General features: G+C 44.5%; 1 protein-coding gene across 1 annotated transcript; it reads left to right on the forward strand.

The window, feature by feature from the left end:
- Positions 1-5,440: 5,440 nt before the first annotated feature.
- Positions 5,441-27,574, forward strand: POU2AF1 (POU class 2 homeobox associating factor 1). Its single transcript, XM_017675019.3, has 5 exons — positions 5,441-5,592; positions 23,388-23,518; positions 24,030-24,072; positions 24,157-24,422; positions 27,162-27,574. Exons 1-5 carry the CDS (start codon positions 5,577-5,579, stop codon positions 27,474-27,476), a joined length of 771 nt encoding a protein of 256 aa, XP_017530508.2. The 5' UTR covers positions 5,441-5,576; the 3' UTR covers positions 27,477-27,574.
- The last annotated feature ends 347 nt before the right edge of the window (positions 27,575-27,921 follow it).

The raw sequence follows: 27,921 nt of genomic DNA on the forward strand, positions 1-27,921 counted from the left end.
TCCTTTTGATATACTGTTGAATTCTGTTTGCTAATATTTTATTGAGTATTTTTGCATCTACATTCATCAGGGATATTGGTCTGTAATTTTCTTTTTTGGTGGGGTCTTTGCCTGGTTTTGGTGTTAGGGTGATGTTGGCTTCATAGAATGAGTTTGGGAGTATTCCCTCTTCTTCTATTTTTTGGAACACTTTAAGGAGAATGGGTGTTATGTCTTCTCTGTGTGTCTGATAAAATTCCGAGTAAATCCGTCCGGCCCCTGGGTTTTGTTCTTGGGTAGTTTTTGATTACCGTTTCAATTTCTTTGCTCGTAATTGGTTTGTTTAACTTTTGTGTTTCTTCCTTGGTCAGTCTTGGGAGGTTGTATTTTTCTAGGAAGTTGTCCATTTCTTCTAGGTTTTCCAGCTTGTTGGCATATAGGTTTTCATAGTAGTCTTTAATAATTCTTTGTATTTCTGTGGAGTCTGTCGTGATTTTTCCATTCTCATTTCTGATTATGTTGATTTGTGTTGATTCTCTTTTTCTCTTAATAATTTGGGCTAGAGGCTTATCTATTTTGTTTATTTTCTCGAAGAACCAGGTCTTGGTTTCGTTGATTTTTGCTATTGTTTTATTCTTCTCCATTTTGTTTATTTCTTCTCTGATCTTTATTATGTCCCTCCTTCTGCTGACTTTAGGCCTCATTTGTTCTTCTTTTTCCAGTTTAGATAATTGTGATGTTAGACTATTCATTTGGGGGTTAGTTGAATCTTTTTATATTTTTGTAGTTACTGTGCCATTACTAGCTATGCTGTTACTTTATTTCTATTTTCTATTTAAATTTTTTTAAATACTTCCTATTTTCCATAGAAAGATTCAGTTATCTTCTATTTAACATTCTATATCTGTTCTTGTAGTAAGAATGTAAGTCGCAGTTGCCCCTTACTTCAGATTCATATTTATGTTTACTTTTCCCTGTTCATTTCTTCAATTTATCAAAAACTATACTTTCTCTTTTGTAAAACAGAAATATGAGTACATTTTAATTTCCCTTTGGTCTTCCTCAGTGGCACACATTACATGTACTCACAAATTGAATGAAATATGTGAATAGTGTCCCTGGACTTGTGTAACCCTGTTGATAGTCTTGATATTTTGTTCTGTTTGATATGTTTTTGCTTTTTTCTTTTCCAGCTTAAAGAAAATTCCTATCATAAACTTTACCCAGGCATTTGACCATCTTCTGTTCCCATATTTCTTGCAATTATCCTAGTTGCTCTTTCTTTTCATTTGAGTGCTTCCTCAAAGAGCAGTTTAATATGAGGCCTAGTAATGTCTGAGGATATTTTTGTTATGTTACAATATTTAAATGATAGTTCAGCTAGGTTTTAAATTATAGGTTCAATGTTCAGCTAGGTTTTAAATTATAGGTTCAATGTTCTTTAATACTTTAAAACATTTTTTTCACTGTCTGCTTGCATCTATCTTTGCTGTTGAGAAGTGTGCTACCAATGATTCTTATTTCTCAGCTGTTAATGTACTCTTTTTCCATAAGCTTTTAGCTTCCTCTTTGCATGTGGTGTTTTTAAAATTCATTATAATATGTATAGGTATTAGTTTTCTTTACCTCTGTAGTTTGAGTGTTCATAAGCCCTTTTAATCTTTTATCTTTCATAATATTTTTTAATGTTAGAAATGTATCTTAATCATATCTTCAAGATAAGGGCAAGACAAGAATAACTGCTTTCACCATTGCTACTTATTTTAATGGCCAACACTCTAAGGAAAGGAAATAAGAGATGTAAGGATTGAAAGAGAAAAGATAAAGCTGCCATTATTTTCAGAAGAGATGATCATCTTCTTAGAAAGACCATCATAATCAATAGACAAACTCTTAAAACCACTAAGAGAGTTCAGCAAGGTTGTTGGAAATAAGTTAAACTCACAAATATTATTAGACCTTTTCTGTAACATCAATAACAAATTAGAAAATATAATACAAAGTAAGATGTCAGTCACTCTATTAACAGAAACTATAAAACAAATAACAGTTAACTTATCTAAGAATGCACTAGACTTCCACGGAGAAAGTTTTAAATCTCTGATAAATAACATGGGATATGAGCTCCATAGATTAAAGGTATCTCACCTGTAGCTGGGCCACATTACTCTTACAATGATAGAAATCCTCCTTAAAGAAATCTATAAATTCAATGAAGAGCCAATAAAAATCCCAGTTACATTTTTTTAGAAGAGCTTGATAAGCTTACTCTAAAATTTTAACATGTACTGTAATAAATAATCACAAAAACTAAAATATTCGTACAAGAAAAATGAAACCAATAAAATAAAATAGAGTTCAAAGATGGGCCTATGTATATAAATTAAGTATTTCTATTCAAAATAAGGATACCATGAATAAAGTTAACACATGCCAGATTAGGAGAAGAAATTTATATCAAATAAAATGGACAATATCTAAAGTCATACACACATAAAATATACAAACAATTCCTGCTAATTAACAAGAAGTGACAGCATTCCCACTAGAGAAATTGGCAAAGTAATGAGCAACCATTTTACAGAAGAGGAAATACAGAAAGTTAACAAACATATGAAGAGATGTTCAAACGTATTATTATTAGTAATATAAAATGAAATCACAATGAACTATCACTATGTCTATTCAATTGGCAAAAATTAAAAAGAGGGATGAAGTCTGGTGGTGAAGTGGAAATATGTGATGCCCCGTGAACTCTGGTGGGAGCCCTGGAGAATAATCTGATTGTATTCAACTAACCTAAATACACTTATATTCTTTGGCCTAGTAATTCTACCTCTGCATATATAACCCCATGGAAATTTTCATATGCCTCTAAAAAGCATCTTAGAGTGTTCATTGATGCTTTGTGTGTGTGTGTGGAGGGAGAAGTTGGAGACAATCTGGTTAAGTAAAACAGTGTTTGCATTCCATGGAATATTTTCAAGCCATTAGAAGTGACAGATTCAATGCACACATAGCAACATGGATGGATCTTCTAACATGGTGCTGAATTAAAAAATAAGGAACAGTGTGAGCTCTATAATACAATATCACTTATCACTTACATGAATTAAAAATCCATGTGTGCAAAGCAATACATATTTTGCAAGAACAGGTACAAATATCTTCAAATAAAAAAATCAGCATCAACAGGATGAAAATAGCTGTTAATTGGAATGGTAGATAAGTGATGGAGGTCAGGAAGGACAAGCAAAAGAGTATCAGGGAAGATGGGGAGAAAAGTGAATGAATGAATGAATGTATGAATGAGCTAATGAATTAATAAGTAAATAAGAGAGGGTCTTTTCATGGACTAATGATGCCAAAGTACCATGAATGAAGAGGATGACTAAAGCTTGTTTAATCATCCTCTAAAAGTACAAATAAGGCCTAGTATAGGCAATGGCACATAATGAGCACTTTTAAATATCTGTTGAAAGAATGAGGAAATAAATTATTTTTGCAAAGTGATGAGTTCTTTTACAATATGGATCAGTGCTGTTTACTAAATTATTTTAGGTTTTGATTTTGGTATATCAGATTTTTTTTTGAAGTGTCAGCACACCTGTATTTGGAGACATCTTGATGATGTCAACAGAATTTTTTTCTTTTTCTCCACTTTTTGATGTATTGAATGAACACAGTCACGTGGTCTTCTTTTGAACTGTGCCATGTAGTTCGACTTTTGATTCTGAGTCACAGATAATGTTTTCCCAGAAAATATCTGACATTCTGATCGAGCTTTGGCTCCCTGATGCATCCTGCATGTAGTCGCTGATCCCCAGCGTCTTTGCTGGAGTCACTGGGCCGGAACCCTGAGCTCCGAGGCTGTCAGTGGTGGCACGGTTATAGCTGTCCATGTGGTGGACTTGCCTACTGACATTATTTTTTTCTCTGCTACTGTACAGGATCTGATTTCTCAGAGCACCTCTGGTTTGTCCTCTTCCTCCCTTCTTTTTGGAGGACATGGATTTATCCCTGGCATATAATCTTCTATTTGATCTATTCTTGGTTTTAAATATGACTGACATTCGGCTTTCACTGATTTCATCTTAATAAATATCTATTAATATAATTACTTAAAGCTCTGGCTTTAGTAGAATGAACTTGAGTCTGATCCCCAGCCTATCACCTAATAGTCCTGTGACATTGGACAAATTAAATTTCCTAAGTGTTTGTTTCTCTGGTGGATGGGATAGAAGTTTTCTCACAGAGTTGTGGTAGCTAGATTCGATAATGTAGTTAAGGTTTAACATGGGGCTGGGGAAGAGGAGCCCACCAAGCGAGGACAGCAAGGTCAAAGGCAGGGAAGTGGTGTGGGCGTGCACAGCGGTCCTTAGGACTCGCTGGGAACAGTGTCGGGCATGGCCGGATGGTGAGGCTGGAAAGGTGAACGGGGACTCAGATCGCAAGGGGCCGTACGTGCCTCCCCTTCTGTGGCCGAAGGGAGCAGGTTTCTTAAGCTGGAGCGTGGCGGGACCCCACCTGGGCTGTGTGTGGGGGCAGGACGGCGGGGCCCCACACTGCCCGAGGGAGTCCGAGCCGGGCGGCCTTGACCCTAAACCATTCAGGTCATGGGGCATGAGCACGTGGGCTTCAGATGCACAGCGGCGGAGGCTTCCGCGCTGGGAGGGACACCCCACACACCTTCGGGCAGTGAACCCCGTTTTCCTTTGGGAAGCTTCATGCTAAATGGTGGGTGCGCTCTAGGGTCCTGTCCCGTCCGTATGTGCCTAAAGTCCCCTTGAAGGACGCAGCTCCAGCCGAACAGCACGCGAGTCTTCTCTCTCCCTCGAGGAGGTGGCCTTCCTCCCCGTGGGCAGAAGGACCACCGCAAGCGGCAGCCCTCGCATTTAAGTGTGACCACAACTGGCCAGCTTGGCAGTCGCTGGGGAGCGAGGGGAGGGGCTGTTGTGTTTCAAAATGGAATAAACAGAAAAGCAATATTAAAAGAATGAGGGGGTTGTTTAGTGAGGCTTGAAGAGACTACAGGTGTTTCCTCCTGTTTAGAACCAGTGACCCCTGGGAATCGCATTTCCCGCGGAGCAGGGCCCAAGGCCGACAGAGCCCTGCTTGCGTCCTGGGAGGCAAAAGCCTGAACGGACGCCACCAAGAGCCCAGAGCTTTCCAGGGGGCTTTGGACTCGTCACTGGGGTGGGCAGGTGCGAGCCTGAACCCCCGCGCTCACGAGCTCACCGCGGGGCGCATCGCACCCTGCGGCCGCAGCTGGTGTCCACGGCCTCCTGCTGCTGCGCTGCGGTTCGGATCCAGCTGGCTGGCTCTGCGAGTCAAGTGGCCTGCAGCCGGAGGGCCTCTGAGGGTGCGCACAGTGGGGTGACAGGCAGCCTTGCTGAAGAAAAAGTGCACCCGTGCCTGAGGTGGGAGGATGTGACGCTGCTGTGCCCCCGCGCAGTGGGAACTTGGGCCTTTAAAAGGCCGAGGAAACAGCCTCTGAGCAAGCAGTGGCTGCACTGGAGGAACGCACACCCAGGTCTCACATTAAAGAAGTCAAACTGTCTGCTTCAAAGAGAAAAGGCAACATCCTGTCACAGGCCATGCTCTGGCAAAAACGTAAGTGCTCCGGCAGGGGCTGTCAGAGCCACGTGAGCACGGCAGGAGCTAGGAGCTCCCCTGTCGGCCTGGCAGGTGATGGTGGGGATGGGGGCCACAGGGGTCCAGGCCCCAAGCAGGGGGTGGGGAGGGGTGAGGTGGGCGTGACTGAGCCGCGTGGAGAAACCAGCCTGTCAGAGGTGATGCTGATTTTCCAGGCTGGAGGGGAACGAAATGGTGTCCCAAGCTGGGGCAACTCATCGAATCTCCACTGCTGTGCATGAATCACTGTGGTGAAAAAGGGCAGTTTATGATTCACAAAACGAAAGCCAGATGTAACATTGGTTTGGGGCCTGGAGGGGTAAGCGTGGAGTTCTTCACATGAGAGGCATTCTTTTTATAAATAGCTACCCTGTAGCTTGTGGTTCAATTCCATGGGCCCTGCTCCTCTCTGAGTTAGTTACTTAGCTTCTGTCAAAGGTGTGATTGTTTCTGTTAATGCGTTGGGGAGATGTGGAAACTCAGATTGGTAGAGCATGTCTTCACTGGCTTCACTGACCTGCCTCCTATCATTCTTCTTCCCATTTGGTGGCAAGGCTGGTGTTCCAGTGCAAGGGGACAACGGGCTTATCTTTATACATTGTGTTTATCCTGGGGGTTGGATGGAACAACTGTGAACTTTATTTTCCATTATGTGGGACCAAACAGAGACTCATGTTATTAATAATGGAAATCATACAGAGATTATCTACAACATTCCTTTCTTGAAATAACAAAGTCAACTCAACAGCCTTATGAGGCTCAGTTCTGTATTTCCTTTAATAAGAAGTATTACCAAAAAATTGCTCTTTTTAAAGTCACTTAGCTCTTTAAAATGTCTTTTAATGAATTCAGGTACACCCTACTTCAAGCAAACTTAATATAAGAGAATCTAGATGTATAGGAGAGATAAATTAGGGAGTGTTTATTTATTTTACAAAATAAAGTTCTGAAAATATGCCTTTGACATTACGATTAGCATGTATAGTGCATGGGGGGCACGGGGAGGGCTGCGCAACACAGAGAAGACAAGTAGTGATTTTACAGCATCTCACTATGCAGATGGACAGTGACTGTGAAGGGGTATGTGGGGGGGACTTGGTGAAGGGGGGAACCTAGTAAACATAATGTTCTTTCTGTAATTATAGATTAATAGTACCAAAATAAAAAAAAAGATGAAAACATTTTTAAAAGAAATGATAAAAAAAGGAAAGAAAATATGCCTTTGATTAAAACACAACTTGTAGTCACTTTTTTTTGAATTATCTGGAATTGAGCATTTTAATGTGTACAGAAAAGTGATTTGAAAACTTCTCAGACTGTGAAGTTTCATTGTTGTTTGATAATGGCGAGACGGATTTTTTTAAAAAAACAAGAAGTGTACTTTAATTTTTACTTGAGAGTTATGGAATCCTTCAAAGATAATTATAGATATCCCAGTATGGGTGGTATGCAACTGGTCCCGAAGGAGGAGACAGCAAGACCCTAAGCTTCTTAGGCTAATGGCAGCCAGCCCCATGGGAGTGCTATGTGGTGGCTGAAGGGCAGGGGGGCACTAATGTCTTTACTGGAGCCTGCTGTGTGTCCATATACCCTTACATGTAGGCTGAATCAGTGGGTTTTATGTGAGCCTCTAGATGGGCTTTTCTGCCTTGGTTCCTGCCTATTTAGGGCAAGTCATTTTCCTTTTTAAAAAATCCTTAGTTTTCTCATATGTAAAATGGGGTAAAAATAATACCCATTCTGCAGAGATACCTCAGTAGGCTGAGATGCCACCAAAATGATGTTGACTGCTTTGGTTTTGTTTCTGTGTCTGAGATATGGGCTGCTTCTTTGTGTTCATGAGCTGCGGTATTCTCCCTTCGTCATTATGCACTACATTTTTTCTTATATTTCTCCTAAGAGATAAGCAGTTTTTTAAAAGGGGATATTGGAGGCGTATTTCCTGCTCACATCCTGCAGGTCAGTCAGGTGCAAGCAAAACTCCATCTTTAGGGAGACCACATTGTAAGATCAGTGTTGAAATAACTGGGGTGAATGTTTCTACATGTTGCACACCATCAAAGTTCTTTTCAATTCTCCTTTGGTACCTTAAAGGAGATTAAGAAATGCCCCAGACACTGGATGCATCTCTTCACCCTGGATCCAATTAAGACCTTTGTTTAGAGCAGAGGGTACCTGGGAGATTAGACTCTGAGGGAAAAGCCAGTAAAAATAGAGCAAAATCATCAGCCCACTGAGAATCACCTGATGGAAGGGCAGGGTTTGAAATCAGACACCAAGAGTGCTGAAAAAAGCACTTTCTTTTTTCAGAAAACACCCTCAAGGCATGAGCTGAAATGACTGTACTACGGGGTTCTGGAAAGGGTTAAGAAAACATTTGCTTTGTGAATATTGTCCCCTCCTTCCTTGGCCCATGTTTCCAGTTTGTGGACTGAATGGTTCACATGGGCTTTGGTTCAGATTAGCTCAGCACGACTGGCACACAGAATGGAAATCTTCAAGCCCCATCCACGGATTTAAGATTTGCTTGACTGGCCAGTTGGATAAATAAGTCACTCCACCTGCAGATTTTCTCCCCAGGTTCTTCGCTCTGTCTGGCAGGTCTTGCATGGATGTGAAGAACTAACAGCCGCCTCAACAAGAAGCCCTTGTTAAGGCCACCTAGTAACAGTGAAGTAGAAACAACAGGAGCAATGGAGTGAGACATGCCTCGGTTCGAAAGCTGTCTCTGCAACTTATTTAGCCATCTCATACACTTAAAAATCTGGAAAATAGGGGTGTTAATGCCTGCTTTACACAGTTTTAACCAGAGCTAAAGCAGGGAATGTAGCAGTGTCATCAAGTCGCCTGAAAGTGGTCAGAGAGCCCTTCCCTCCTGTAATACCTTCCATCGGCCTGTCTTGAGTGATCAGGGTTATACTAAATTCTTGCCTGTCTATCTTTTTCCACGCTTATATTGGAGTAATTAAAAAGGCACAGTCAAAATGTTCTTGGATCTTACAGTTTTTCAAAGCTCTAAATCAGGAGTCTGCAAATGGCCTGAGTGCCAAACCAGTCCTGTCACCTGTTTGTGTAAATACAATTCTATCAGAATACAGCTGTGTCTGTTCTTCTGCTACAACAGGAGGGCTGAGTAGGTGCTACAGAAACCATATAGCCTGCAAAGCCCAAAATGTTTACTATCTGGCTCCTTCCAGAAAAAGTTTGCTGACCTCTGGCCTAAAATGACTTGGGTAGTACTTTGGATATTCATTGCCTTAGATTGTTCAGTATCCTGGGCTTGCACTGCACTCACACCAGTAGGAGATAAAGCTTGCAGTTAACTGATTAAATAACTTGCATAATATCAAAATTTTATTTTATTGACTTCTACCTTAGAGTCAGTGTGTATAGTAAACTCAACACCACTTGTTAAAAAATAAATGAATTGAACAACTGTTTTTTATTGTTATTCGTGTTAGGGAAAAACCAAGGGAACATCAAACGCAGGTTTGGCTTATTTTGTTTGAATTGACTGGTTGTCTTGATGTCTCATAGACTTGGCTATGGTGTTTCTTTGCTGTAGTGCCCAAGGAGGCATTTTAGGAACAGGAAACATTTACTATCAAATTATAATAGTGCCGATTTGCCTTTGCTTCCTGACATGAACAGAGCAGAGGTTCACAAACAGATACATTAAGGTCTGTTTAATGTAAAATTCTCATTAATATAATACTCTGGAACTATCTCCTTTATAAATTCAGGCAAACTTATAACAAGAAGTAATGTAGGTCTGTGGACTACCTCTAATAATTTCTATGCTGTGTTACATACAATGTCTGTTTAGTTATTAAGCCTAGTAAGCACCTTTATTTCTTACCAAGTTAATCTATTTATTCAGTGGTTCTTGTTGATAAGTGTAAGTGGGATCCAAAAGACAGACACAAATTCACGAGCACAGAAGGAGGTGAAATAAATGACACACATCTACTGAACACACAGATTAATTGGTAAAAGAGCAGATGATTTTCAAGGTGGATACCTACTTCCTTCTCCCGACATTTACTAAAGAAAAATGCCAACATTGTCTTCTTCTACACTCAAAAATTTCCCGAGTCAGATGTTTTGAAAGCTTTCTTCCAGTTCAAATCTACAAATCTATTCCATTGTGAGGATGGAAAGGACCAAGGTTGTCTATACTTCCTAGCTAAATATCTGGACATTTAATTATCTTAGAGGTTCTGTAAATTTTTGCCTTTAAACTTTCCCATTACCAAGTACAGGCATTAGTATTTTTTGCCCTCTGACTTCTTTCTAAAGAAGTTTATTTTGCCACTAATGATAATGTTCATCAATTTCTCATTTTGAGGCAGACAAATCAAAGCTGGCTAATAATTTCTGATCTTAACATAATTTTCACCTTTATCAAATACTTGGCAACCTTCTAATTTTCTCATTTTTGTGTAACAACTACTTGATGAGCGTGGGCCTGCCTGGGTTGGAGTGGCCTTCCCTGAAACTCTTGTGTCCTGGTTGTGTGATGCTAGGGACGAAGCGTTCCCACAGGCAGGAGACACGGATTCTACCTTCGACTTGCGGGTAATTAGGGGTGGGTCCTTGAGAAAGCCACCTGACCAGTCTGGGTCCCAAGTATCCCCGCTGTAAGATGGGACCTGCCTCTTCCTGGCTAGGGACATGAAAACTATATTTAACTGAAACCCTTTTCCAGCTCTAATTGCTGAGCTTTCATGAGTGCTTATAAAAAATAAACAGTTCAAACATGTGTCCTTAATTTAATAGAAGAAATTCTTGCATCTGTATAGAACAGTGCTTTTTAACCTTGGCTACACATAGGAACAGTCTGGGATCTTTAAGAAATATCAATATTTGGGTCCTAACCCAGAGGTTCTCATTAAATTGCCCTGAGCATTAGATTTACAAATGCTTCCCAGGTGATTCTATTGTGCTGTCAAGGTGAGAACTATTGACCTGGAGGTTGAACTCGATCATTTCTCATATGCCTTTGGACATTAAAATACTATAAGCAGAACACGTACAATCCTTTTCATATGGATAAATGTCGGCTATGGGGTATGAAGTACTTATTTGGGGCCACGCAGTGGCAGTGTACCTGATGTTCTTTTGGGTCCGTTTGGGTTACATTTGGTTGCTAGTAGGAGATCTGAAACAATGTGGATTTAAATAGGACAGTGGTGTATATTCTCTCACATAAAAGAAGGTCCACAGCAGGCTCTGAAGGACAGTCTGGAGGCTTTAAAGTGCCAACAATGTCCCAGGCTACTTCTGTCTTTCTGGTCTGCTGCCCTTAGCATGTGGCTTTTGTCCTCAAGGTCACTTCATAGTTGCCACTGTGGCTCCAGCAATCACATCTGTGTTTTGGACAAGAAAGAAGAACACGGAAAGGCGAAAAGATCATGGCTCCCTATTATTGCCCCTCCCCAGCGACACACACAACTGCTGATAAAATGACCATTCCTATCTCCCTTGCGTTGCCATTGTGGCTCCAGCCATCATATCTGTGTTTTGGACAAGAAAGAAGAACACGGAAAGGCAAAAAGATCATGGCTCCCTATTATCGCCCCTCCCCAGCAACACACACAACTGCTGACAAAATGACCATTCCTATCTGCAAGGGAGAATAGTGTACTTACTTAGCTGGGCACACTGCCAGCCCCCATAATGTGAGGGTTGTTAGTAAGGAAGCACAGGACAGATGTCTGGTGTGACAACTGCTAGTCTTTGCCATGCTTTGAAAGTATAATCTTATTTACTCCCCATAAAAACTCCATGATTCTGTTTTAAGCTCCATTTCATAGATGAGAAAACTAAAGCTTAAAGATTAGGTTGGTAAATCACCCTGAATGTCATCTTGCAAAACTGTTCTATCTCCTTGCCATGGTGCCTGCCTCACTCACATGGTCCAGGAGGGTGCTCTTGGAAAAAGCACAGGCCTCCCATGTTAGATAAAAGACCAATGGTAAAATGATGTGTACCAGCTGGCAGATGTCTATTCATACTTTGAAAACTCATGTTTCATGCATGTATTTCAGCTTACTTTCTGAAGGAAGTAGTGTCATTGCCTCGCTGCTGTACCTCCTCCACTGGGCTTTTGTGGCAGCTATTTTAGCTACAATGGAGGGCTCAAAGGGGAGAGAGGGATCTAGAATCTCTCCCAATAATGCAGTGCATCTTTTTTTCTGGGCAGCACTAGTGGACAGCCCTGTGTGGCAGTCTGTACTGGGGGCTAAGTCTTCTGCCTCCTTGGCACTTCCTTTGTTTAGAACTGCCTAGATTTTGGAAGAGTCTGGTTATCCTTCCACATGTGTGTATGTGTATATACATGTGTATGTATGTGTACATGTATGTGTGTGAGGTGTGAGAAGCAAGATAGAGAGGGTAAGGTTTTATTCTAAATTGGAGCATGACATCTCTGCTGTTTCTTTACCTTCAGTAGCTTAAAGCTTAGCCTTTGGGGCAGGCAGACCTGAGTTTGAATCCTATACTGAATGTCTCACTTGTTGTATGATGCTGGCAAGTCCCTTTGCTTGTTCGGCTGCCATTTCCTCATGTATATGATGGGAATGCAGTTCTTACTTCATAAGGTGTGGTAGGGGTTGAACCACTGTGTGTGGCATTAAGTCAACACCCAATAACACAAAATAGTTTACTGTTATTATTTTTCTCACACTTCCTTTAAGGACAAAGGTTATGCAGCTAATTTTAGATTACAATATGTATGGCCTCTGAGTTCTGCATTTCTTGTGAAATAGCAGGATACATATTTCCAGTCTTGTCATTTGTGGTGTGGTTAGTAATTAGGGCTAACACTGTTGGTTACAGTGGCCATTCTATGACCAAACCTGGAACTTGGGCCATAATTTCCTACCAGCCTTGCAAGGTGTGATGGCAGCAGGCTGAAACTGACTGGCAAACTTGTGTTTGTTTTTTTAATTCACAAGATTGGACAGAAGTGTTTATAATTTAGCTGTGAGGAGAATGGCACTGACATATGCAAGAAATAGCACAAATGATACTGAAAACTGAAACAAGAATATGCTGCTTCCTTTCTTAGTAATGGTCTCATTAGTATCACTTTCTGGGAAGAACAGGTAGCCAAAGAATTATGTCCCAGAGTTACTCTCAGGCCAGGTGTTGGGGCCAAAAAGGATTTGACTGCACTTAAGAAAAGCTGAATTATTTTTCAATCCTCTAGAAAGAATTGTAAATTTAATTGGAAGAGAGGAAGAGTACAAGCTTGTACTTTCTAGGACTGAGAAATTCTGGGGAGGTAGAAAAGAAAGGAAAAAGGAGAGGCAAGAGATTTGAAAATAGGAGCAAGTTTTACACTGGGTGACAGCAGCACCAATGTCTTCCCTGAACTGGTGTTGCTGTCACCTAGTGTAAAGGAAGAAAGGTACAGAAGGAAAAGCAACCGTCCATTCATCATGCCGTACATGCAGGCTTCCAACTGATAATACAGAATTATTTCCAGCTATAGGGAAATCTATCAATGAAACAAAGTACCATCAGCAGGAGTGAGGGGAGGCAGGAATTAGGGAAGGTGTCATGGAAAATATGGCATTCAATGTGAATATTAGCATTAGAAAGAAAATCCAAGGATATATAGACTGTTGTCCACAGTATTTTTTTCTTAACCCCTTTTATTCAAAACTACTATTCAAATCTATTGCAGAGCTCTGATACAAATATAAAAATGGGATACTGGAGTTCCAACTGCTCATTCATCCCCAGACTCTCCTGACTGCTTCCCTTTACTGGCACCTACAGGCACATTCACTGTGTCCCAGAGTTCTTTTTGTATCAGCTTGACAATGCTGACCTGGACCAATCCTTTACTTCTTCAGCATGATCTCTGATAGCTGATCTCAGGTCCTTGGTTTAAATACTTACAAGGTAAGGAACTCATTATCAGAGAAAAATTAGCTTTGGTCTCCATTAGGCTTTGAAGCTGTGAAGGTCATGTTTTCTGTCTACATGGCTGTCTTGTGAATAAGAAAGGGGTGTCAAAGACTGGTCTAGTGACTTCTTTCTCAGGCTTGTTATTCTCACAGCTTTTCAATTGTCCCTCACAAGGGAATCCCCCACATCATGAGACCATTGGTTAGTAAACCAGAGATTTAGTAAAAAAGTTCATGTTGACTGGCAGTTATATCTCACATCGTGAATCAATTATTAGGGCTACTTTCATCCATATAGGCTGTACCCCAAGCCACAGTGAGGGCGGCTGAGTCTGACTCCAAATGTACAGCTGATGCTGGATCTCAAGAGTTTTTCCCCCAAGGAAGTTGTCCGTGCCCAAAGCTCTCAGGAAAAGTCTCTTTCTTTCATAACATTACAAACTAGACATTGCTTACATCAAGGAATAAACAACTGAAGTTCCTCTTCTTTAACTGCTGAACTATAATTGTTTCCTATCCTAGATCAGACTGGCCATTCTAGATTCAAGCTATGGGTCTTAATCTAATACGGAAAGATGTGTCTGTCTCCTCTGCTCCATCTCCTCTCTGGTGCAGCCTTGCTATGTATAGCATGTGGTGGGGGAGTGGGTATCCCAGGTTGGTTCACCCCTGACACGGTCTTGTGAGCTCATTATAAGCCCCTTTCCCCCTGCCCCTTTGATCCCTGCTGCTCTCAGTAAAGCTGAGGCAATGCCCAATATGTCAGCCAGAGGTCTGCCTTACTCTAACAGGTATCAGAGAACTCCCTTCTCTGACCAACAGAGAGCCCTCCCTTGTGCACTGCTGTGTTTCCATCCCATATGTGATATGCATTTATGTTTTCTAGACCTGTGAAGAAGTATCCATGACTATGGCCTCAGTCATGCCTCTGTCCTTGCCTTTTAGGAGATACAGGTTCCTTCAGGGGCCACATCTGAGGTCAGAACAAGGGTATGTCATCTTTGTCTGCCACCCAAAAATCTCCAAGGTGCTCCTTTGTGGAGTTGCTCTTTAAAAACTCAAATCTTCCCCAAACCTAATCTTCTGGTGGCTTATGAAGAAAGAGGTCCTCTCACTCAGCTCATGGTCTCTGTAAGAGGCCAGTGCCAGGATTTTGATATCTCCTGTACAGGCTTGTTCTGTTCGCAGGGGAGGTCTTTGACTGGTCTTTCCGCAGCATCATTGGCCTCCCTGTAACCTAAACATGGATATTCTTGCTGCTTGTTGATGCCAGACCCAGGTACCTCAGGGATGGTTTCCAGGAGCACGATCAAGGCAGGATGAGATGGGCCTTGCTGGCAGAAGAAGTCCCCGGGTGTTTTGAGAATAGAGATACTCAGGATCAGGAAGCAGGATGGGAGAAAGTTAGAATCACTGTAGCAGGGCTACTTCTCTGATGAATGATGGGCCCTGGATTTTTGGCTGAGCTCAAAGGAGATACAGCCATTTGCTGGACATCTATTGTTACTACTTGTTTAACTATGTTAATTCCATATAATGCTCATGCTAATCCCACGATATGGGTATTATTCTCATTTAGCAAGTGGGAAAACTGAGGCACATGCAGGTTAAATGACTTGTTAAGGGTGACACACTAGTAAACTATGTAGTAGGCTTTCCAAATTCGGTCAGCTTCAGTCCTAAACACCATTTTTCAATGCCAAGAATTTTAGGGTTTCATTAGATGCTTCTTCCCCTGCCAACTGAAATAAATTCACCAGAGGGGTTTCTGACTGTAGTGAGAGTAATTGTAACCTGACTCAAAAGCACCTGCAAATATAAATCTCAGGAAGTTATATTTGGGACTAGTATTTAGATCTCTGGATCTAACTGATTTACATCTTTGAATCTGAATTCCCTGGACTTGTCTTTTCCGAGTGGGCTAATTAGCCAAGATAGAATAAGACCAGCTGCTGAAACATCTTTGGGGATTATCCAGGGTCCCTGGGCTGTGGAAGGACCCTGAACATCTGGGGCTGTTTTGTATGTCTTGGGCAAGACTTACATTCGTTGTGTGGGCTGAGCCTGACACCAGAGCCATTTCTGCACTGGGGATAGAACCACCGTGCCTTCTGCTCTCTCCCCTTTCAAGGGGAGAGCCTCCAGCTCTCTGCTCATTCAAGCCCTGCTGAACCAAGCAGAAGCGGAAACCAGCCCGACAAGGCAGAGCCCTTCAACTATGAGGCAGATACAGCTCTGTCGCAGTGTGTGATTCTAGGTCTGCTTATGCGTTTATTTGATTTGCACTAGAAGGGGCTGTGATGGCAGGGGCCGTGGTGGTTCATGCTGCTTAGCAGTGCTTATTCAATGGGTGTTCTGCCGGGCATCTCCACTTCTTGTCCCCTAATTTGGGAAATGATGTATGTGAGATGGGAGCCCTGTCCGCTCCGGTGACCCCAGTTTCTGTAAAAGGCGGGCAGATGCAGCTGGTTTCTCAGACAGACCTATCCCCTGTCATTTCAGTCGAAAACACCAAAAATAAAACTTTGCGGGGAATTGTCTGGGCCTCTCAGTTCTCGTCACCCTTCATGTGAGCAGACCGCTGCTAAGCTTCTCATGGACTTTTCTCTCCTCCCTCAGCTGAGAAGCACTGTTTCTTGGGGGACTGGCAATCAAGGGAGACTGGATTAGGGTGGCCCAGCCCCAGTCTCCAGCTGGAGAAGGAGGGTTGGAACTGGGCAGGAGACTGATGCCTGGCCTCCAGTGTTACCCAGAGAAACAAACAGGACTTGCCGGGGCAGGGAGCGGGCAGGCAGGGAGGCAGAAATGGACAGAGCTTAGAATCATTAGGCCTGGGTCTAGTTGATGACACTGCTCTTTACAAGTATAGTTCTTGGCCGAGTCACTTACATCTCTGAGCATCCCTTTCCTGACCAGTGGTATGGGGAGTGGCAGGTGAAAGGAAGCTGTCCCCTGCCTAGTTCAGAAGTTGTGATGAGGCCTCACATGAAGACATTTTTGTCAAAACTTTGTGAATCACAGGGTCATCTTGCAAAAGTGAGTGTGGTTATGTCTGAGTTTCTGGGATTGTGACCAGGAAAACCATGGACCTCTAGCATGCATTCCTTCAACATACCTGAGTCTCCACGAAGAAGAGGCATAACTGTGGAAGTCACTGTCTCTGGAAGTAGAGAGCAGAATCAAAGACACTGCTGTGCTCTGTGTGTTCTGCAGGAGGTTTGGAGAGAGGGTGGATGACTGGCATGAAAGGCACTGAGCCCCTGGCAGAAGGATGCCTCAGCAGCTGAGCCTGTGAACAAAGAGTCTGAAGGCTCTGGCACTAGAGACATATTTTTTGACCTTGACCAAGGTTATGGAGCCAGACAGCCAGAGTTTTGGGAACAATCCAGGTAATCCTGAGAATGCAGATTGGAAGCACCTCAGGCAGGAGCTCGGTGGATGAGAGGGGCTTTAAGGAAATGGCTCTCTACATAAACCTACATAATTTGAGGGGAGTGTGACCACCTGGGGTCCATTACAGGCTGACTGTGGCTTCTTTTAAATAGGGGTCACTCAGTTCCCAGGTCCCTTTGGTCTGGGCTTTGGTCTGGGGCTCTGTGGTTCTAAGACTGCACAACTCTCTGTAGTCACCCCAGTTGTGCTTCAGGAGCTTCCTGTGGCCCCTTTATCTGGGTGTTCCTTCTGTGTCCCTTTGGCCTGCCTGGGTCTGGGGCAGTTCTTAATAACTATGGCCCTACTTCAATCTTTTCCTGGTGACCTCCCTATGGTTGATCAGTGAGCTCTTTGGGGGCTGATAGGAAGGAGTCTCTTAGAAACGGGGTGCAGGGAGGGGAAATGCCCCTGGCTACCCCCTCACCTTCTCCACCCAGACCCGAGAGCACACTGTCAGTGACCATCTGTGAGATCTCCTGACAGAGACATCCCAGTCTACACATCAGAACCACATGACTTACTCCTTTTTGGCTTCCCCAGCAGCTTTACAAACAACATCAAATCGTAATTCAGTTGAGGTTCCACTTTCTCATAGCTTCTGACTAACTTTTTTGTCCAGCTATTTTTTTGTCCATCTGTCTTTTTTATCTCTGCCTGAGTGTTATCCACATTGCTAGAATATATGAGTGATATGTTGATATTTCCTGGCTACAGGGCCCCTTGGTTCAAACATTAGTGAATAGAAAGCCCACATTTGTGTGCATATGGGATCTCTTTGCTGGCCTACATTAAAAAGAAAAAGTAAAGTAAAATCTAGTGTAAATTGGATGGGGAGTTCTCTGTAGCATGTCAAGTCCGATCTTTGGTCAAAGCCCAAGTTCTTTTTCCTGTTTGGAAAGAAAATCAGCCATTGTCCATGAATGAAAAGAACAAATTTGAAAACTTTGACCCAGATCTTCACTAAGAAGAATACTCTCATTAGTGTTTCAATTAAGGATATGAATAATTCCTTGGCCAACCTGTGCCACACTTTCCCAAGAGTCCTCAACTATCTTAGGCCAAGAACACAAACAATATTCATTACATTAGAGTGAAAGGTGTCAGCCAATTTTGTGACTTTGTTCTCAATTAGATGCTAGGGCAATTTTGTTAACCCTAGGTTTCAATTCCTATTGTTCATTTAGTTGTTTTTGGTTTTGCTACAAGTAAAAATTATTTGTATTTCTCCTTAGTGAGTCTTCTTTAAAAAAAAATACTGAATATTCAGAAGCAAAAGAGAATAACACTTACTGTGTTTCCCTGGAGTGAACCATAGTGTGTCATGTGTCCTTTTGGATTAGGAAGACTATGTCCTTCAGAATGACCTTGCTGCCTGCAGCCTTGAGATCCAGCTGGTTGGTTGTAAGTAGAAAGCACTTACAGAGAGCTGGATTGCCATGGTGGGTGAGATGGGTTCCTCTTCCCAGTTCCCTGATGATGGAAACATAGGCCTCCCCTGGATCCCACCCATTCCTTAGAGCAGCATCGTAACTGGTGTCCGACTTACTGCCTGGCCCTGTGGCCCATGGGAAATCTGTACCAGGACAAAAGAGTCTTCTTTCAAGAGCATATTGGAGGCTGTTCTTGATAATGCCTGAGTAGCATCTGAAGAGAGGCTGCTGGGAGAAGTTACAGTGACCAGTGAATTGGTCCCTGTGCATGTGTCAGCCCCACAAGGGTCTTTTCAGAGAGACCTACCTCCTTAGCCAAGGAGCTTTCTCACTGTGGTGTGAATGCGGTTTGCATGGTGGTCATTAAATAAACAAGTGCTGACAATTTTGCATATTGCCTCAGTGATATTTATCATACCTTCATCAAGGAACTGGAGGGTCATATTTATTTAAATCAGTGGGACCCATACGTTCCCTAAGCTTTGTGTAAAGTGAGTACAATGCCTCGTGCAGCCGGAGTGCTGAGGTGGTCAGTTGGCTTGAGTTGGTCACGGTCTGTGCTCCCCAGCAGAGCTGCAGCTGCAGGACTCTTATTTTTGTGATGTGAAGCATGCCTGGGTGTGTGGCAGGGGGAACTGAAATGTCCTCTGCTGACTTCTTGTACCTTTTGGTTGCTCAGTTTGGAAAAGGGAAACCCTCACTGGGGCCAAATTCATAGGTTTTTCTGTAAGTGAGTTTTGGTCTTTTTCCCAAACTCCACTGGTAATTGACTTCAAGTGGTTGAAAAACAACATGGCTGAACTTGTCAGCCAGAAAAAGAAGATTCCCAGGGAAGGCCAAGAGGCTCGTGTTTAGGTGGAAAGATTTTTCTCAGTGATGGACACTTGGATGCCCACAGGAGACGTAAAGGGCCTTCAGATCACAGGATAAATAGTGAGAAAGCTTCAGGCTGTCAGGGCATGCTACCTGGAGCTACACTTTGATAGAGGGCTGTTCTCTGGTCAGCTCTGCTTTCGGGAATTGGACTTTCATCTTCTCTGCTTGCGTATATTGTTACTTTCATTTTATGCTGTATTTTCTTTGGCTCTTATTTATTATTATTGTTTTAAGAAATTAATTTAATAATATTAAAATTTTTCTTCTAGGTGTTCTAGTTTACTTGTTTCAAAGCTGGCTCAATTCAGGAATCCAGGAGCCCCAAGGCAAAACAATCATGACTTCAGACAAACTTCTTTTCCTTTCCCAAATTTGTATTTGTGGGCTTATTTCTCATACTGGTAGCAGTAGGGAATACAGTGTTTACTGGGAAATTAGAAATGTTTATTGCTTCATAAACATTGGTGTGAAAGGCACCAGCTGCAAATGTACTTGCAAGTACTCTTGGCTGTTGGGATTCTTTGGGAATTGTCCCCAGACTTCTGATTTTGATATTTCTTAGTCACTTTCCAAAGACACTATCAGAAGCACCTCACTCTTGCCTACTCACCTGGGGTCATTGGCAGCTGGTTGTGGACTCATGGGTGGGACTGAGGAGATCCTTGGGAACTGTGGGAGTTTTGTGACTGCAATAGGAAGAGGTGGGGACTTAGAAACTGCCTCTCCATATGGTTGTTGTGCCAGGGCACACCTGTTGACACTGTGGGTTCCAAGGAAGTCCAGACATCAGATGGTGACACCCTCTGTTCACAGCACCTCCCCCAAGCCCTCTTTGTCCATTGATTCAGAAACAACAGGAGGCAGGGAGCCTTGCTTGACAGGATCCCGGAAGTGCCCAGCTGGCCCCTTTGCAGCCAGTGTTTGATGTGTCCACTTCCTGGGAGGGAGTGAGATCAGGGGTCCTCCGGACCCTTCCCAGGAAGTGTACATGCAAATCTGAGGGTGATTCATCATATACCTATCTATGATCTGGTCTAAGATGTGTGCAATTGGGATTGAGCCTTTCTTGGTCCCCAACTGAACTAAGAGTGCTTAGTAAACACAGTGCTCAGGCCCCCAGATAATCCTGCCCTCCAGGTTTCTCCAAGATGCATAAAGTCCCGGCTGTGCTTGGTGCCTACAAATAGCTGAAAACTCAGTTGGAGACAAGTGTAGGTTGAGTGATATGGGTATGAACAAAGCCAGTGTGGTGTGGCTGTGGGTGACCCTGAGAATGAGTGAGCAGAGTGTGGGAGGGCAGGTGTCCCTGTCCTCTGCCTTGTCAGGCCACACCTGGGGTCAGTGCTGGGCATCACCCTTCACATGGGGGAGTGGCAAAGGGAGCTTGGGCAGGAGTGATACACCCAGAAGGAAGGTTGGAGGTGTTCAAGACATGTCATTAAAAAATAGCTGAAGGAATAGGATCTGGACTCTAAAGAGGACCACAGATGTCAGAAGGGGATACAAGCAGTACTGCTAACACTAATGATAGTATCAGCTCACATTTATTCAATGCTTAAACATTTATATGTAGTTCTCAGATTACCCTACCAGGTATGTATCATTATGATCCTCATTTTATAGATGAGAAAAATTATAAGTGAATTATGAATTTGAATTTCATTAGAAGGTGATGCCAGGAAAATGGTGCTTGTTAGCATGAGGCAGGCAGAAAGAGGAGTTTTCTGAGGGAGCTCTCCAGAGGAAGGTGGTAAGGGCAGATGGAGGGGAAGGAAAATAACCTGAATTGAACATATACCATATGCTGGACATGGCTTTGGGAAATTTCCGTGTATTATTTGCTGGTCCTCACAGCTGTGTAAGAACAGAATTATCACTCCCATTTTACAGATGAGGGAAATGAGGCCCAGGGATGTTACATAAATCGTCTGAGACCTTTCCACCAGTAAGTGATAGCCCAGATTTGAATTCAGCTATTTTTGTCTCTCACGTCCATTGTCTTTGCAACTTAAACAAAGGTGACAGCACACAAATGGTCCTGGGGCACAGGTAACAGGCTGGCTCTCTGCTATGCACTCCTAATTCAGCCTGAATTTTACAAGTTCCTATGTTTCATTGCTCATCTCTTCCACTAGCCTGCAAGGAGCATTTGGACAGGGACCACATTTATTTTGGTCAATGCTGTATTTCTAGTGCCCAGAAGTATTTGAAGTAATAGCAGTAGAGATCTCTTATTATGACAGGGTAAGCTAAACAGAAGATAAGAAATCTCCTATTGGGTTGTTAGAAGGGGATTCTTATTAGATTAGGGATGAATTATTGGTAGTTCTAATCCCAGCAGAGCTTCACAATAACCGGATGGAATTTTATAAATGTAGAGTTCTAGGCCCACATCAGGCCCCTAGATTCAGACTCTCCCAGAGCAGGGCCTGGGCATCTGCATTTTGTATCACCCTCAGGTCAATCCTTCTTCTTGGCCAGGTGAGGAAGCTCCCTGGGATGCAATGGAGTCTAGGGCTGACTCTGCATCATGGGTTCTGAGCATTCTTGGACACCCCTCCCTCTTCCCGCTGCCTCTCTCTGCCTGCAGGGTCTCAAGGCCAGGCCATGTGCGGGCCAGGAGCATAGATGGAGGTCTGGTGCTGAGTCAGGGCTGGGATCCTATCAGCTGGGTATTTACTGAGCAAAGTTCAGCTAGGCAACATTGCGGATCCGGGTTTAATGTATACCCAGGCTTCCGGGCTTTTGATTCAGAGGCCAGGTCTGTAGGGCCCTTATCAATGGATGATAATGGAGTCCCCACGTGTGTCCTAAGGGCCAGTGCTCCTTGCTCCTGGTGGCTGACCCAGGCCTGCCCTCCAAGGGCCCAGGGCCCTGTGCTTTAGGCCTTCTGAGTAGGCAGATTGTCACTGCCCAGCCATGGCTGCTTTTGGGCAGCTCTCCCAGGCCAGGAAGAGCCCTGTGTTTTAATGTGGTGCTTTGATAACAAAAGGCAGAGGGAAGCTTCTATCAGAAGCCAGGCTGGGCACTCTCTGGCCTAGGGCACAGGGGTAGCCACTGGGTATTGTTCTGTGTCCTGGGGGCCACGGAATACTGGGGAGCCGTCCATGGCAGCCCATTCCAGAGGTCCAGGAGAGACAAAGGAAGATGAATGGCCGCACATTTTAAATAGTCATCCAACCAATTAATTAATAAATAATTTACTGAGCTGTTTATGGACATGCTACTTGGGAAGATATAGAGAAATAAAGTACAATATCTCACCTTGAGAAGTTTAAAATCTAGTTTTGGGCATAAGAGACTTATACCAAAAGGATTACTTACATTACCTAGAGGACCGCACATTTATTGAATGCTTACTCTGTGCATGAGTTTTATACTAAGCACATGCTATAATTTCCATTTACTGTGTCAGTGACTCCTTACAACATTCCTTCAATAAGAAATTTCCCGTAAGAGGCACAGAGAGGTTCAGTAACTTGCCGAGGATCACAGAGCTAGAATGTGCCAAGAACATGTTTTGAAGCTTGTGCCACCTGACTCAGAGTCCTTGCTCTTAGGCTGTCCTTTGCTGCCCCCTATAATGAATACTAACCACGTCTGGAAGTGTTTAAGAGGAAGGAGGAAGTACAGGAGGAAGCAAATTCTGTGGGCTGCAGTGGCCAACCAGGAGGGCTGCACTAGTCTTGGGTCAGGAAGAATCAAAGGGTTGAGGACAGTGAGAGGGAATCCTGACCACGGAATCTCAAGTAAGGAGGAGGAGGTGAGAAATGCAAGGAACATGGAGAGAAGTCTAGGCAGACCTTATGGCCAAAGTCAGGGTTGATATAGTGGTTAGTGTGCTAAGTGGATAGAAAAATGGTTGAGATCACACTGTGGAGGACTTTTCAATTCCAGACTAGGCTGCCAGGCCTTAATTGCCTGGGTAGAGGGGAGCCATAGAAAGTTTGGGGCAGGAGGAGTGACAACACTGAGAGAAATATTCTAGGAAGCCTCATGTGATCCCCTGCATTAGGCATGACTTAGATGAGCAGGCAGGCCCTTGGGGAGAGTGGGCACAGTGGGGCAGGGGCTTGTCTGAGGGGACATGAGCACCAGTGACATTGCTTTCTTGCAGCCACAGCTCCAGAACAAGCCCCAGCCCCGCCCCGGCCATACCAGGGCGTCCGTGTGAAGGAGCCGGTGAAGGAACTGCTCAGGAGGAAGCGTGGCCATGCCAGTGGCGGGGCAGGGGTCACATCTACTGCGGTGAGGGGCCACTGTGGCCAGTGGTGGGCTGGGGTTCGGGGAGCCAAGGGGTAAGGGAAGATTGTACTTCCCTGCTCCATGGGATACTCACTGAGGCCACGAAGGCAGCTCGTTGCTGTGGTGCGGCTGCTGGAGAATGGACGGAGAGTAGAACAAGGCCGCGGTCCCTTGACATGGAATGAGGGGTATGGGCTGGCTGACTTGACCTGTTGAACTAAGATGTTGCCAGGGCACAAGTGAGCAAGTGACACACACATGCTGGTGTGAGTTGGGGGCTCCCCATGGGAAGAGGACAATGCCAGTTCCCTAAATGCACAACTCTCTTGCTAAAGGAAACAGGAATCCCTCAAAAGTATAGGTGGTGATGGCTGGGACATGGGTTGGGTGTTTTGTTCTAACAAGAGAAATTCTCCTATGCTCTCCTTCTCTGGGGCTCTCTGGGCTGGTATCCTGCAGAGGTCTAATTGGAGATGGCTTATCACTAATCCTGGTTTTATCTTCTTCCCTTTAGGTGGTGTTGCCACATCAGCCCCTGGCGACCTACACCACAGTGGGTAAGAGCTCCCCTCAGCCCTGGCCTCCTCCAGGCCCTTCACCTGGGTGACACCAGCAGCCCTGTAATTTCCTTCTCCCCACAGGTCCTTCCTGCCTTGACATGGAGGTCTCTGCATCCACAGTATCAGAGGAGGGGGCTCTGTGTGCTGGCTGGCTTTCCCAACCCGCCCCAGCCACCCTCCAGCCCCTGGCCCCATGGACGCCCTACACTGAGTATGTGTCCCATGAGGCTGTCAGCTGCCCCTACTCAGCTGACATGTATGTGCAGCCCATGTGCCCCAGCTACACAGTAGTGGGGCCCTCCTCCGTGCTGACTTACGCCTCCCAGCCGCTCATCACTAATGTCACGGTATGTCACACAAAGGCATTGCTGCTCCAACTCATGCAGAGGGCACCCTTTAGAATGTGGGCTGACTTTCTGACCCCTGATCTTCCTTGCTATTGATTCCCAGGATAACTAGGTCATCTAAGCCTACCCTGTGTACCAGGGAGGCCTGCTTTTATCCTCACTGACCTAAAATACCTTTCACAAAGGAGGCTTATAGCCTCCCTTGTCATGCCCAGTGCTGCTGTGGGTTGGGACAGGGCTCCCCTTCTCTTCCCTAAACCTCCTTGGCTGCTCCAAAAGCAGGGCATCTCGTTCACAGGTCTAAGCTTTCAGTGAATGGAGTACAAAGTGAGATCTGGGTGGGGTCTCATGCCAGAGCCATCATTTTCTTTCTATGTATCTAAGATAACTTAGAGGGTGATAGTTCACTTAACAAAGGGATTGTCCAGAAGATTTTTAGGCTAAGCAACAGGTGACACAACTTTGTAGAAAATGACTTTTGATGGAGTGAGACCCACATGCAGTATAATATTTTGCATACCACCTCTAGTGTCAGACTGCCCAAGTTCAAATCCTCACCCCTTCACTTACGACCTGTGTGATCTTGGGCTGAGTGATGTAATTTCTCTGAGCTTCAGTGTCCTCATCTGTGAAATGGGAATACTAACATGATGTCAGGATCAAATGGGACCCTGCATGTTTAGGGCTTAGCATAGTTCCTGGCATACAGAATGCACTCAAGAAATGTTAGTTATTATGATTATCTTAAAAATGACCCACAACATTAACCAAGGGTTGCCTTCAAGTGCCGGACGGGAAAGAATGGGCCTGCTACCTCAGGAATGGAGAAAGGAAGAGAAATAGTTTCATGTGAATGGTACCAGTCCAGCTGAAGGAATAGGAATTCCCCAAGTGTTCAGAGGAGAGCAGGCCTGTGAGTACAGCTATATGTGGCCCCCATCCAAGGAAAGCTGTAGGAGGCAGTGCTGGGGCCCTGTGAGTAGTTGCAGAGCTCCTACTTGATGGTGAAGCTTGCTTTGGTTCCCCATGTCCCCTCCATCTCCCCCAAGGGTCCAGTGTTGCCCTGATGCGCCAGCCCTTCAAGCACTATCCAGGCATGGCCCTGAGGAGCCCTCCCCCACCCGGCCCACCTGGCTGCCAGCAAACCAGTTGTGGTGCTGACAGATGGTAGACAGGAAGGAGTTAGCTCAACACCTTTTCCTGGGAACTCATTGCCATATCAGGGGGCCTTGGGTGGTGGTGGAGAATGGGGTGGACATAATAGTTCCCAGTTATTTCAATCCCAAGGATTTTTTTCATTGTTTATCCTTTCATCAGCCACCCCACCTTCTGCTTTGAAAGGTTCTGCATATCAAACTGTATGTATTAAGAAATAATTTATTTGTTTTGCCACTTTGTAAATTAACTCATCAAAGTTGGTTAGAGCTACTAATCAGCATTCTTAGTCAGCAGGAGATAAAGACGTATTATAGCACAGGGTTGGTGTACTTCTATCCCTGAGTATAGACAGACCTCAACAGGTTTATGACTCTAAAAAGTAGGATCCCCATTTGGATTTTTGAAACACTGAAATAATAAGGCTTTGTTGGGAGGCTGGAAGGCCTCTGAGACCCTTTCTCTACTCCATCATTCTACAGAAAAACACCCTGAAGTCTCGCTACTCAAACTAGCACAGCTGCACAGGTATCACCTGGGATCTGATGGCAGGATCCCAGCTCCATCCCCACTCCCAGGCATCTGGGTACCAGAAAAGATCCCAGAGACTGAAATAAACTCTTCCCTAATGACTCTCATTGTTTATTCTCAAGGCAGAGTGGCAACTGGAGAGAGAGATGATGGGGGCAGCAGGGGCAGCAGGGGGAGATTTGGGCCTTTCTTGCATCATTCTATGCAGGGACCTTCCTCTTCCACCTGCTTCCTTAGCTGTGGAAGATAGTTTGGGGTCTGCCTCTCTTGCAGGCTTGTAGGGTGGTCATTGAGAAGGCGAGAGGTATTGTTTGTAGTGCACCTGAGAAAATGCTCCTGACCTTTGGAGGTCCCTGGGAGAGCCATGGGAGGCCTGGCCCAGAGGTGGAAGGGGATGAGCATTTGGAAGCCTCTAGCAGCTGTAAGGGAAGCCAAGTCCGTCAGCAGAGCAGGGCTTCCCTGGTCCCCAGGTCTGGCCTGGCACCCCTGTGCCATTCACCACCAGAGGGGTTGGAAGGTGAGGGATGCTGGCTCACGTGGACCTTGGGATGCCAAAGCTGCTTTATGGGGACAGGATTGTCCTAGTGTCTGGCAGGACAGCAGCCACTTTGTGATAGAGCTACTATGCTACACAGCAGGCTTGCTGTTAAACATGCTGTATTTTTATTGATTTTTCAGATGTACATTTTTCCCCCACATTTTAATATCTCTGAAATCAGGACGCATCTTATATTTAATGAAATCTGGAAAAGTATCTCTAATTCACTCAGCCCTGTGCTGTTAGTCTTGTTTGTGACCTATGTTACAGATGAGAAAATGGAGGAAATAGCATAAAGCAAAAACAAATAGCTAGTGAGTGACAGAGTCAGGATTCCAGGTAAAGTCCTGCTTCTTCCTTTGGGGAGGCGTTGAGCAGGGGGAGGTGGAGCGCCTTAGAGGGAGGCAGCAGGAAAGGGCTGAGTTGAGGGGGAAATAGTGACCCTCATGAGGACAAGGATGGGCAATGGATGCCCCAGGGCTGCTAACCCTCAAACTTGTGTCTCCCCATCACAGACGAGAGCTGCCGCCACACCAACAGTGGGGCCACAGCTGGAGGGCCCCGAGCACCAGGCGCCCCTGACCTATTTCCCATGGCCTCAGCCCCTGTCCACGCTGCCCACCTCCACCCTTCAGTACCAGCCTCCAGCCCCAGCTCTGCCCGGGCCCCAGTTTGTCCAGTTCCCCATCTCCATCCCCGAGCCAGCCCTTCAGGACATGGAAGACCCCAGGAGACCCGTCAGCTCCCTGACCATCGACAAGCTCCTTTTGGAGGAGGAGGATAACGACGGCTACACGCTCAACAACCCGCTGTCTGTGGAAGGCTTTTAGGGCTGGCTCCCACCCGAGAATCCTGTCCCTGAAACTGGGATTTTAAATTGAGCCTGGAATTCATCCTCAGATTCATATTTGTTTGGAGTAGTCATTTCGTTACCACATTTTCTATTCAAACTAAAACTGTAGACTTTCATTCCTTCCTTCCTTTGTCCCTCTCTCCCTCCCTCCCTCCCTTCATCCATTCCAGCCTCCCCCCTTCCTTTTCCTTTCCCATTTCTTTTTCCATTTTGTTCCTTTATGAGTGGGAATTACAAGGATTTTACAGATAATACTGATGTCAAGTGTTGCAAATATGTGAAGCAGATGTTTTTATTTCTGCCATGCTTGCTCCCTGGAGAAGGCCCCTTCAGAGTGCCTGCTGTTTTAGCGCAGCCACAGGCCTGCTGAGCTGTCCTGGGGTCAGTGCAGCCCTGCCCTCTGTCATTCTGTGATTCGTGGG

Source organism: Manis javanica, chromosome 6, assembly GCF_040802235.1.
Source record: "Manis javanica isolate MJ-LG chromosome 6, MJ_LKY, whole genome shotgun sequence".
Taxonomy (NCBI): domain Eukaryota; kingdom Metazoa; phylum Chordata; class Mammalia; order Pholidota; family Manidae; genus Manis; species Manis javanica.